The sequence below is a fragment of the Salmo salar genome, chromosome 03 (genome assembly GCF_965601325.2).
Source record: "Salmo salar chromosome 03, fSalSal1, whole genome shotgun sequence".
Taxonomy (NCBI): domain Eukaryota; kingdom Metazoa; phylum Chordata; class Actinopteri; order Salmoniformes; family Salmonidae; genus Salmo; species Salmo salar.
This window is the reverse complement of record NC_138293.1, coordinates 79,673,252-79,686,963: the sequence shown is the minus strand read 5'-3', so window position 1 is coordinate 79,686,963 and position 13,712 is coordinate 79,673,252. Positions and strand designations below refer to the sequence as shown.

The 13,712-nt window shown below is 44.3% G+C and overlaps 1 protein-coding gene across 1 annotated transcript in view; it reads left to right on the top strand.

The window, feature by feature from the left end:
* Positions 1-13,712, top strand: part of LOC106601686 (uncharacterized protein C16orf52 homolog B) — a 32,584-nt gene continuing 18,872 nt past the window's right edge. Inside the window, exon 1 of the mRNA XM_082972794.1 lies at positions 1-1,065. Coding sequence (XP_082828920.1) covers positions 960-1,065 — 106 coding nt within the window. The 5' untranslated portion in view covers positions 1-959. The remainder of the gene's footprint in view (positions 1,066-13,712) is intronic.

Here is a 13,712-nt window from a genome sequence, read left to right as displayed (position 1 = left end):
TGTGTGTGTGTGTGAGTGAGTGAGTGGGCTGTTGTGTCTGTGGAACGCACTGCGTGAGGGACGGTGTTCGGTTGATATGGGGCCAAGCTAGTGGGCTAATCAGGGAAAGCATAATCACAACCTTTCCTAGCGGCTTTAATAATATCGTATTTCCATATAAAGATTATGCGAAAGCCGCCGACCCTGCTTGAGCTGCCTTGGTTCCTACTTCGCTATGTCGGCACCAGAGCTTGCTAGCTAGCGGACTATTTACACTACGGATGCTATTCCAGCAGCGGAGAAGAAGGGGGCATGAATAAGCAAGAGGGAGGATGGGTTCTCGTTTTCCTGAAGGGCTAGCTAGCCTTAGAGCTTCGCTGAAAACAAGGACATACTGAAGGCACAGCATTATTAGATTATTTAGTACCTCTGTCTGACGGAGTTTTGTTCGTAAAATGGTTTAAAGTACTTCTTCAAATGGGGGTTCGGCCGTCAAGCACCCTCTCTGGGTTGTTGTTCGGCACACGGAGTTCGAATGTGGGAAATAGCTAGCTATCATGCTAGTCTCAATAACCAAATGCTGCTGCTGCTACCGTGCAGATCCGAGCGAGAACACCAGCGACTGGAGACCTGGGCCCTGACGCTGCGCGACCTCCTTTTGCTTTATCGGAGGAAGATTCGGGGCGAAAAGATGGTCGTTTGAGATGTGATTTTTTTTTTCTTCCGTTTTTAGCCATATGTAAGCTGAATGAAGGTTTGTTGATTTGCTGTTGCTGCCATGTCCAAAGGAATAATGACAGGCTGAACCTCCAAACCAGTTGAATCTCATTTGAAGGGGGTGAGGTGGACTGATAACTATCTAACGTAAACATATATCTAAAAACGGTATCTCTGAGGTTTAAACTCCTTGGTCTTACCTGGAACTCTAAGCCACGTCTTTCATATCTGCTAATTTAAAGCGCACAGACTTGACTGCAAATATGGATAAATTAACAATTATATCAGGATGTTTGTTTCTGGCAGCGGATATCTTTGCAATCGCAAGCATTGCAAACCCCGACTGGATCAACACAGGCGAATCTGCAGGTAATTGGTGAATTATTTAACTCTTATCTTTGACATTGACCACTGTATTTTCCTTTTAATGTTACAGCATCACTGATAGAATGATTCCCCTTTGCAGATTGTAGGGCTATACGTTATGCATTCATTGAAGCTTTTCCCAAATGAGGTAAGCTAAGGCAATAAATAGGCCATGGTGGCGAAGTAATTACAATATAGCAATTTAACACAGGAATGGTAGATGTGCAGAAGATGAATGTGCAAGTAGAGATACTGGGGTGCAAAGGAGCAAGATAAATAAATACAGTATGGGGATGAGGTAGATAGATGGGCTGTTTACAGATGGACTATGTACAGCTGCAGTGATCTGTGAGCTGCTCTGATAGCTGGTGCTTAAAGCTGGTGAGGGAGATATGAGTCTCCAGCTTCAGTGATTTTTGCAGTTCGTTCCAGTCATTGGCAGCAGAGAACTGGAAGGAAAGGCGACCAAAGGAGGAATTGGCTTTGGGGGTGACCAGTGAGATATACCTGCTGGAGCGCGTGCTACGAGTGGGTGCTGCTATGGTGACCAGTGAGCTGAGATAAGGTGGGACTTTACCTAGCAGAGACTTGTACATAACCTGTAGCCAGTGGGTTTGGCGACGAGTATGAAGCGAGGGCCAACCAACGAGAGCATACAGGTCGCAGTGGTGGGTAGTGTATGGGGCTTTGGTGACAAAACGGATGGCACTGTGATAGACTGCATACAATTTGTTGAGTTGCGTGTTGGAGTCTATGTTATAGATGACATCGCTAAAGTCGATGTTCGGTAGGATGGTCAGTTTTACGAGGGTATGTTTGGCAGCATGAGTGAAGGATGCTTTGTTGCGATATAGGGAGCCGATTCTAGATTTAATTTTGGATTGGAGATGCTTAATGTGAGTCTGGAAGGAGAGTTTACAGTCTAACCAGACACCCAGGTATTTGTAGTTGTCCACGTATTCTAAGTCAGAGCTGTCCAGAGTAGTGATGCTGGACGGGCGGGCAGGTGCGGGCAGTGATCGATTGAATAGCATGCATTTAGTTTTACTTGCATTTAACAGCAGTTGGAGGCCACGGAAGGAGAGTTGTATGGCATTGAAGCTCGTCTGGAGGTTAGTTAAAACCTCTTACATCCAGATGTTCCGCTCACGGAACACCGCTCCAATATCCAATGATAGGGCGTGGCGCGAATTACAAACTCCTCAAAAATCCCAAAACTTCAATTTTTCAAACATATGACTATTTTACACCATTTTAAAGACAAGACTCTCCTTTATCTAACCACAATGTCCGATTTCAAAAAGGCTTTACAACGAAAGCAAAACATTAGATTATGTCAGGAGAGTACCCAGCCAGAAATAATCACACACCCATTTTTCAAACTAGCATATAATGTCACAAAAACCAAAACCACAGCTAAATGCAGCACTAACCTTTGATGATCTTCATCAGATGACACTCCTAGGACATTATGTTATACAATACATGCATGTTTTGTTCAATCACGTTCATATTTATATCAAAAACCAGCTTTTTACATTAGCATGTGACGTTCAGAACTAGCATTCCCACCGAACACTTCCGGTGAATTTACTAAATTACTCACGATAAACGTTCACAAAAAACATAACAATTATTTTAAGAATGATAGATACAGAACTCCTTTATGCAATCGCTATGTCAGCTTTTAAAATAGCTTTTCGGTTAACCTGTTATGGCTAGGGGGCAGTATTTTCACGGACGGATAAAAAACGTACCCGATTTAATCTGATTAGTACTCCTGCCCAGAAACTAGAATATGCATATAATTATTAGCTTTGGATAGAAAACACTCCAAAGTTTCTAAAACTGTTTGAATGGTGTCTGAGTATAACAGAACTCATTTGGCAGGCCAAAACCTGAGAAGATTCTGTACAGGAAGTACCCTGTCTGACCATTTCTTGGCCTTGTTGATTATCTCTATCTATTACAGGGGATCTCTGCTCTTACGTGACACTTTCTACGGCTCTCAGAAGGCGGCAAAATGCTGAATCGTGGCTTTGCAGGCTCTGGCTGAAACAAAGTAGCGCGTTTGGATAGTGGCTGGTTACAGTACTGTGAGACTCAGGCTCGTGCCCACGTCGACCGAAAGCTTTGTTTTCTTTCCTCTGTTTAGCTAAACGGAGATTCCCGGTCTGAATATTATCGCTTTTCTACGAGAAAAATGGCATAAAAATGGATTTTAAACAGCGGTTGACATGCTTCGAAGTACGGTAATGGAATATTTAGAAATCTTTTGTCACGAATTGCGCCATGCTCGCGACCCTGATTTACCATTTCGGATAGTGTCTTGGAACGCACGAACAAAACGCCGCAATTTGGATATAACGATGGATTATTTTGAACCAAACCAACATTTGTTATTGAAGTAGCAGTCCTGGGAGTGCATTCTGACGAAGACAACAAAGGTAATGAAACTTTTGTAATAGTAAATCGGAGTTTGATCAGGGCTAAACTTGGTCGGTGTCTAAATGGCTAGCCGTGATGGCTGGGCTATCTACTGAGAATATTGCAAAATGTGCTTTCACCGAAAGCTATTTTAAAATTGGACATATCGAGTGCATAGAGGAGTTCTGTATCTATAATTCTTAAAATAATTGTTATGTTTTTGGTGAACGTTTATCGTGAGTAATTTAGTAAATTCACCGGATGTTTGCGGGGGGTATGCTAGTTCTGAACGTCACATGCTAATGTAAAAAAGCTGGTTTTTGATATAAATATGAACTTGATTGAAAAAAACATGCATGCATTGTATAACATAATGTCCTAGGGTTGTCATCTGATGAAGATCATCAAAGGTTAGTGCTGCATTTAGCTGTCTTCTGGGTTTTTGTGACATTATATGCTAGCTTGAAAAATGGGTGTCTGATTATTTCTGGCTGGGTACTCTGCTGACATAATCTACTGTTTTGCTTTCGTTGTAAAGCCTTTTTGAAATCGGACAGTGTGGTTAGATTAACGAGAGTCTTGTCTTTAAAATGCTGTAAAATAGTCATATGTTTGAAAAATGGAAGTTTTCGGATTTTAGAGGAATTTGTATTTCGCGCCACGCCCATCATTGGATATTGGAGCAGGTGTTCCGCTAGCGGAACGTCTAGATGTAAGAGGTTAACACAGTGTCCAAAAAGGGGCCAGAAGTATACAGAATGGTGTCATCTGCGTAGAGGTGGATCAAAGAATCACCAGCAGCAAAGCGACATCATTGATGTATATAGAGAAGAGAGTCGGCCCGAGAATTTAACCCTGTGGCACCCCTATAGAGACTGCCAGAGGTCCGGACAACAGGCCCTCCGATTTGACACACTGAACTCTATCAGAGAGGTAGTTGGTAAACCAGGCGAGGCAATCATTTGAGAAACCAAGGCTGTTGAGTCTGCCAATAAGAATGTGGTGATTGACAGAGTCGAAAGCCTTGGCCAGTCGATGAATAGGGCTGCACAGTAATGTCTCTTATCGATGGTGGTTATGATGTCGTTTAGGACCTTGAGCATGGCTGAGGTGCACCCATGACCAGTTCTGAAACCAGATTGCATAGCGGAGAATGTACGGTGGGATTCGAAATGGTCGGTAATCTGTTTGTTAACTTGGCTATCGAAGACCTTAGAAAGACAGGGTACGATAGATATAGGTCTGTAGCAGTTTGGGTCTAGTGTCACCCCCTTTGAAGAGAGGGATGACCGCGGCAGTTTTACAATCTTTGGGAATCTCAGACGATACGAAAGAGAGGTTAAACAGTCTAGTAATAGGGGTTGCAACAATTTCGGCAGATCATTTTAGAAAGAGAGGGTCCAGATTGTCTAGCCCGGCTGATTTGTAGGGGTCCAGATTTTGCAGCTCTTTCAGAACATCAGCTATCTGGATTTGGGTGAAGGAGAAATGGTGGGGGCTTTGGCGGGTTGCTGTGGAGGGTGCCGGGCAGTTGACCGGGGTAGGGGTAGCCAGGTGGAAAGCATGGCCAGCCGTAGAGAAATGCTTATTGAAGTGTTTTAGGGAGCGTTTGACAGTGATGAGGGGTGGTCGTTTTGGTTGCAGACCGATTACGGATGCAGGCAATGAGGCAGTGATCGCTGAGATCTTGATTGAAAACAGCAGAGGTGTATTTGGAGGCGAGTTAGTTAGGATGATATCTATGAGGGTGCCCGTGTATACAGATTTGGGGTTGTACCTGGTAGGTTCATTGATAATTTGTGTGAGATTGAGGGCATCAAGCTTAGATTGTAGAATGGTCAGGGTGTTAAGCATGTCCCAGTTTAGGTCACCTAGTAGCACGAGCTCAGATGATAGATGGGGGGGCAATCAATTCACATATGGTGTCGAGGGCACAGCTGGGGGCAGAGGGTGGTCTATAGCAAGCGGCAACAGTGAGAGACTTGTTTCTGGAAAGGTGAATTTTTAGAAGTAGAAGCTTGAATTGTTTGGGTACAGACTTGGATAGCCTGCAGAGTTCTGTATTACTATCTTTGCAGTAGATTGCAACACCGCCCCCTTTGGAAGTTCTATCTTGGCGGAAAATGTTATAGTTAGAGATGGAGATTTCAGGGTTTTTGGTGGTTTTCTTGAGCCAGGATTCAGACACGACTAAGACATCCGGGTTGGCAGAGTTTGCTAAAGCAGTGAGTAAAACAAACTTGGGGAGTAGGCTTCTAATGTTAACATGCATGAAACCAAGGCTTTTTCGATTACAAAAGTCAACAAATGAGAGCACCTGGGGAGTGGGAGTGGAGCTAGGCACTGCAGGACCTGGATTAACCTCTACATCACCAGAGGAGAAGTAGGATAAGGGTACGGCTAAAGGCTATACGTACTGGCCGTCTAGCACGTTCGGAACAGAGAGTAAAAGGTGCAGGTTTCTGGGCACGATAGCATAGATTCAAGGCATAGTGTACAGACAAAGGTAAGGTAGGTTGTGAGTACATTGGAGGTAAACCTAGGCATTGAGTAATGATGAGAGAGATATAGTCTCTAGAGACGTTTAAACCAGGTGATGTCATCACATATGTAGGAGGTGGAACAAAATGGTTGGTTAAGGCATATTGAGCAGGGCTAGAGGCTCTACAGTGAAATAAGACAGTAATCACTAACCAGGACAGTAATGGATGAGGCATATTGATATTAGAGAGAGGCATGCGTAGCCAAGTGAACATATGTTCCTCTGTGATTTGAAACACTGGGCTACTAATCCAAAATAGTGATGCATAATAAACATATCATTTATATATCACATGTAGATATTATTTTAGGCCTATATAATGTTTTTGCTGATATATTGGGGACACAGAGAAATGATTTGATATGTTATATTCTCTACTACACTTGTTCCCATGTATTACGTAAGGTTAGTGTTGTAATGATTTCATATTTGCAAGACCAAGAAGCACTAACCAGTAATTTCTTAGCAGCGGTTGTTTATTTAGTAGATAGATCTGTCATCAGAGCAATTGGCCACGTCAATGACCACTTCAAGATCAATCCTGTAGGTCAATCGACAGACTTGATCAACTGTTACAAGTCTTGAATACAGGCTTCCTGCTGGCCTCCCGAATGCCAGTTGGTCTTTTTCTGTTGACAAGCCTCAAAACATATCCACATGCCATTAATAGGCTGATGTTCTTCTTTGTCTCCACCCACGATGATGACGGCTTATAGTAGGAACTGGGTCAGGAAGGGTTCATGCACCAATGTGAAACCAATGTAACCTTTCAGCTGCTGCAGCAGAAGCTATTTGTTTTCATTGCCCTATTTTCTAAGAAGAAAAGGGATGGATGTTTTCAAAACACTGATTTTGATGTGTGTTCACTGTCTTTATCTTTCAATTAGACAGTGTCCACACACACTCTCACACATCAACTCATATAAGCCTTCTATGACAATAACATTCATGTTTTGTCTTCAAAAACGACTTGACGATATTGACACCCTTACTGGAAATGAAGAGTAGCTAACTCATGTTCGACAGTAAATAACATTGTAATTACATGTAATTAGAAAGCATGCTGAGTTGCTTCAGTATGCCTACTCAGCAATGGCCTCAGTAACCTATTCCTGGTAGACTGTGCCATCTGCCTCACTCCTGCTTTGTTGATAACGGTCACACCTGCAATTAGCCTACCACAGCAAAGTGCTGGTGAGTGTAGGGTTGCATGCATTGCAAACCACACATCTTAGTGTTTCCCCTTGGATTTCTGTTCAGCAGTGGTGGCAAGGGTAGCGTTAGGGCAATGACATGCAAGCTGTTCCCATAGACTTTCAGTCATTGAGCCAACGACTATCCATTTAAAAGCGAGTCTCAGCCGATATTGATTATAAACAACAACATTTTTTGCAGTGGTGGCAATAATTAACAGTGGTGGGCCACCACTGCTAAATGAATATAGGGAAAACAATGTCATAACCGATTCCAATTATATAATGTTTTAATTCTGGACAATTTATTAGACTTTCCAAGGTGCAACTCAGGCTGCAATTGGCCAAAAGGGCTTGTTTTGGTTTGGCTGCTGGTTTTAGTAGAGCGGTGCAAACGACCATCCTCTCATGTCTCCCCCTGTTCTCACTTCCTCTCCCCAGTTTCCCCTGTTGCTTCTTTGATGATGATGGTGGGTCTTTTGTTGGGCTCTGTTTATGAGATGGAAAGACCGTTCTTAACATCCCGTCTCTGAAGGCTAGCACCAGGCTTAGCTTTTCTCACCCAGGGATTTACAGTCACAAAGCCTGTGTTTGGTGTCCTGTGCTTCTCATCATACCCTCCTGGTTTTGTGACAGGCTGCGGGTGTTAGGTGTTATCAGTCCAATTCATTATAGAAGTAACTCAATATAGAGAAGAAAATTGCCAGCACATTGGCAGCCTTTTAATGGATCGCAGAACAAGTATTTTTGTCAGGGTTGGCCTTTGTGACGCATCACAAAAATTTCCCTCTGTCATCATGGTTTGATTGTGATGTGTTTGTATACATAGTGGTTAGCCTAATTGCTCACCACAATTTGGGAGGTAATTGTAGATCTTACACTCCCAGCAAGCACATTAATGGAAGTGATAATGTTATTTGTTGGGCTGATTTATTTTGGGATGAAGGGAAAGCAAACATACAAATGCAGTTTGTTTTGTAATTTTTCTTCTTCTGTTCTCAATTTATACTGGCATAATTGGCCTAACACAGCCTCACTTCTGTAATGCCTGTACAGGTAACTAATAGGCTATGCGCTATTTGCCCCCAAACAACATTGCTATAGTAGAAAGATTTGAACATAAAAAACAGAAACAAGCAAAGAGCTCTATCATCAGTCTTCAGCCTCTGCTTTTGATTAAGTCATCTGAAAGTAATTTATGAGACTGAATGTATTATTGGTTGTAAGACATTGTGTGACCAATGTGAATATTGCTTCAGTTTGTTTCTCTTAGCGTAGCACAAAGATGCAGACATGGAATTTAGCAAAGCATTAAATCATCCGCTATCCTTTATTTAACTAGGCAAGTCAGTTAAGAACAAATTCTTATTTACAATGACGGCCTACCCCGGCCAAACCCAGACAATGCTGGGCCAATTGGGCGCTGCCCTATGGGACTCCCAATCACGCCCGGATGTGATGCAGACTCACAGCTGTAATTGCTGCCAAAGTTGATTCTATCATGTATTTACTCAGGGGTTGAATACTTAACTAAATTAGATATTTTTGTATTTCACTTTCAATACATTTGCAGAAATGTCTAAAAACATGTTTTCACTTTGACATTATGGGGTATTGTGTGTAGATGGGTGAGATTTTTTTAAATCCATTTTGAATTCAGGCTGTAACACAACAATGTAGAATAAGTCAAGGGGTATGAATACTTTCTGAAGTCACTGTACAGGCACCTACTAACTCTTATGTGCAATAAACATTTTTTTGTTAGATGACAGCTATTTTATTCAAATAGACGCCCACACACATCTGCACATCCCTACTCTCACTCGTCACCTGTCCCGGCATGCGCTAGGGATATATACATGTAAAAGGCTTATGCCGGCAAGAATGTGGTAAAAATGGGCCAGTTTGAAAGGGGGTCATGTAAACATTGCAAAACAATTACATGCAACATACTGTAAATCCTATGTGAAAGGGATATTAGTGAAACTAAAGTGAAACAGTTTACTCTATACTCCCGCCCAAGTCCTCTTTTCATGGCAAGATTTGAGTGCTACTTTTGGTGATACGAACACACCAACATATATTGATAAGACAACAGATTTGAACATTTTTCTGATTCTCTCTGTATTTTCACGCTGCTCAGAGATTCTAAGAGGCATAAAGACATTGGATTAACACCGACATTCCACAAGTCCATGCCTATAACCGAGGGCTACAGCATCACCCTGAAAACACAGTGGAGGAGAAGTCCACCATAGTAGAAGACCACAAGGTGATAGTCGTGACAATTTCAGGAAAGAGAACAGGCAGCAAGGCCGTCATGGCTTGTATAAATTCTGTGTTTGTGTATGTGTGTTACAGCTGCGAAGGGAGAAAATGATTTATCTCTCTTATCTCTCTCCCGCTCTGTCTCTCACACTTTCCCTCTTCTGTTCTATTCATCGGTGTGTTGACATGGACGGCTGATTGTCTCTCTCAGTGATAGGTCGTGTCGGTGGCTGTTTTTAGAGTGATTTCTGGTCTACTTCTAAATGGCAAAGCCAGCAAGCGGTGCCAAGCCCTCCCACTGCTGTGAAAATGTTCTGTTCTGATCGTTGGACGAAACAACCTTTATGCTGAGGTACAATTGAGGAAATAGTTTTTGTTGTTTAAACAAAGCCGTACCATTGAAAATGGAAATATCTGGAAATAGCTCTTAATTTGTCCTCGTCCTTGTACAGTCAAAGCATCCCTGTTGCTTCCTTGCGTGCTATTGGGCATAAGGTTTGGATAACTGTCTTGGTTAGCCTTGTTTTAGTAGAGCAAGCACAGTTACAGTGGGCATACTGTAGGCTGTATGTGTGAATGTAGCAAGTTAATATTTGATCATTAACCCTTTACCAGATAGGTTAACTGAGAACACATTTTCAACACCCTGTCCAGGGAAGAGTTGCAGGGGAGTGTAGAGAGATTGAAAGAGCCAGTTGGAGGTGGCCATGCTATTATCAACAGCCAAGCTGGGACACAGCCACAATAACATCACCTGTTTCTCTGTACCAGCTGTACCAGAGAGCAGAATCCTCCTCCACCATCTTTGTCTGCACTGACTGGGCGGCATCCTGTTTTAGTACATGGTCAGGGCATGAGGGACTAGGGGGAGAAAGAAGTGCTTCGCTGTTGAAAAGTATACTACCAGCTTCCTGCCCTCTCCCTTAACAAGCGCTTTTATGTTGTTGTGTTAAGTAAAACTGTGTGTGTAAGCGTCTGTCCTTCTGTCATGGAACGAATATGAAGACACTTGTCTTCTGGAAACGTTGTTTGGAAAACGTATGCAGTGGTAACTACCTTCAGACCGTGGCTATGTGTTTTCCTACCTTTTGAAGTCCATCTTTGAAGACTGTATGTAGTGTTTGTTTGTGTACGGGTATTGAATATGCAAGCCAGTTTGTGTGTGTGTTGTTTGTATACATTTTACATTACATTTACATTTAAGTCATTTAGCAGACGCTCTTATCCAGAGCGACTTACAAAATGGTGCATTCACCTTATGATATCCAGTGGAACAACCACTTTACAATAGTGCATCTAAAGCTTTTAAGGGGGGGGGGGGGGGGGGGGTTAGAAGGATTACTTTATCCTATCCTAGGTATTCCTTAAAGAGGTGGGGTTTCAGGTGTCTCCGGAAGGTGGTGATTGACTCCGCTGTCCTGGCATCGTGAGGGAGCTTGTTCCACCATTTGGGTGCCAGAGCAGCGAACAGTTTTGACTGGGCTGAGCGGGAACTGTGCTTCCTCAGAGGTAGGGGGGCCAGCAGGCCAGTGGTGGATGAACGCAGTGCCCTTGTTTGGGTGTAGGGCCTGATCAGAGCCTGAAGGTATGGAGGTGCCGTTCCCTTCACAGCTCCGTAGGCAATCACCATGGTCTTGTAGCGGATGCGAGCTTCAACTGGAAGCCAGTGGAGAGAGCGGAGGAGCGGGGTGACGTGAGAGAACTTGGGAAGGTTGAACACCAGACGGGCTGCGGCGTTCTGGATGAGTTGTAGGGGTTTAATGGCACAGGCAGGGAGTCCAGCCAACAGCGAGTTGCAGTAATCCAGACGGGAGATGACAAGTGCCTGGATTAGGACCTGCGCCGCTTCCTGTGTGAGGCAGGGTCGTACTCTGCGAATGTTGTAGAGCATGAACCTACAGGATCGGGTCACCATCTTGATGTTAGTGGAGAACGACAGGGTGTTGTCCAGGATCACGCCAAGGTTCTTAGCACTCTGGGAGGAGGACACAAGGGAGTTGTCAACCGTGATGGCGAGATCATGGAACGGGCAGTCCTTCCCCGGGAGGAAGAGCAGCTCCGTCTTGCCGAGGTTCAGCTTGAGCTGGTGATCCGTCATCCACACTGATATGTCTGACAGACATGCAGAGATGCGATTCACCGCCTGGTTATCAGAAGGGGGAAAGGAGAAGATTAATTGTGTGTCGTCTGCATAGCAATGATAGGAGAGACCATGTGAGGATATGACAGAGCCAAGTGACTTGGTGTATAGCGAGAATAGGAGAGGGCCTAGAACAGAGCCCTGGGGGACACCAGTGGTGAGAGCGCATGGTGCGGAGACAGATTCTCGCCACGCCACCTGGTAGTATACGTCTCTGGAATGAATGTTTGTATGTATGTATGCGTGTCTTTACCTGTGTGTGTGGCTATGTAGTCTGAATTTGTGTGTGTGGGTGTGTGTAGTCTACTTGTGTGTGTGTCTGGGGACAGTCAACACTACAGTCTACCTTCCCCTGCAGCCCTGTGATGTAAGTACAAGAACGGCCGGGCTGTTAAAACCTGCGGTGGCTGCCTGCCACCTCCACCTCCATACTTCCACCCAGCAGAGTTTAGAGGCCTCCTGCTCCACTCATCCCTCCAGTGCTGCCTGCTGTCTGGCTAACAGTAGCTAACACCTCTCTGCACCTACACTAATGACAGCATTGCCATGCTCAGGACCAACTCACACAGCCCTCATTTCCTCTCGTTTAGACACAGACTGGGCGAGAAGCAGTAATCTAATGGAGATAGAGAGGGGGGGTGAGAAACAGTGATCTCACTCAAAGAAGAGTGAATACGGATGGAGGGAAAGAAGGAATGAACATAGAGAGAAGCTTTGATAAACAGTGAGACATCAGGATGGAGAGAATACAGAGGGAGGGGACGGGGATCAGTAGAACACATGCAGGGACACAGAGAGGCAGAGAGAAACAGAAGATGGTGAAAAAACAGACATGGCAGGGAAGAGTGAACGCACAGGGAGGGAACACCGGAGAAGAGGAACAGATTTAAGCTGTGTGAATACAGAGAGAATAGAGGGGAGGCACATGGGAGGGAACACCGGAGAAGAGGAACAGATTTGAGCTGTGTGAATACAGAGAGAATAGAGGAGAGGCACATGGGAGGGAACACCGGAGAAGAGGAACAGATTTGAGCTGTGTGAATACAGAGAGAATAGAGGGGAGGCACATGGGAGGCGGTTAGATAGAGACATGGGGATCCATGGAGATTACAACTGTTAATATTGTTTTTATGGGGACTGTCAGTATCTGTGTGACGAGGCTCTATTACTGCGTGGGACAGTGTGTTACTGGTTGTTCTTCTCAGTGTGTATATCTGGATGTCTGTCTGTACACAGCAGCAGTGGTGGGTCTTGCTGTACCCTTCACCAGCTCTGCTCTGCGGTGGACTGGGGGGAAATGAGGCGTCGCTCCGTTGCTCACACTTTTCATTTTAGATTCCAGGTTTATTTATCCAGATGTGTAGTCTCACGGAGTGTGTGTGTACGTTTGTGTAATTTGTGTCAGAGTACCCTGTTTTTGCATGGCGTGTGTGTGTCGTGTCCAGTGGTGTGTGTGCCATGCCGTGCCTGCCTGTTGTAAGGAATTCCACTGAGAGCTAGTGAATCATCAGGAGGCTGGAGGATCCAGGGGGAAATGGCCATAAAACAAGACTATTAGTGCTATCAGAGCCCGCTGATGTTCCACACACTCTCACACACACACACACACACACACACACTTCCCGTCCTCAGACAGGTTCAAGGTTACAGTACCCAGGCAGGAACATATGGCCTACTTCACTTCAGAAATAGGCTCCTGGGTAAGCTCTAGTGCTCTGGTGGGCGTTCCAGGTGCCATTTTAGTCTGCCTCGCTCCGACCTCCTTCTTTCTTTAGTCTAAAGGCTGAGTAGCTCCGACTTCTTCCGGTTGACAGAAGAACACGTCGGCCCCAGTGCAGACTGCACAAGGCAAGGAAATAATGGCCTTCTAGAATGTTGTAATTCTTGGATGTAGCCTATTTTACAATATCCAGAGCTAGAATATGTTGATTCTAGAATCTCTAAAATGTTCTCTATTGTTCTAGCACATGAAAGCATTCTCCAGCCGAGGAGCATTAGGCCTACATAGTGTTTGTACGTGTGGTTAGGGAAGGGTTGAGGCTGTGTTTGCTTGTTATTGTAGAGGCAGTGTTGTGCTGGC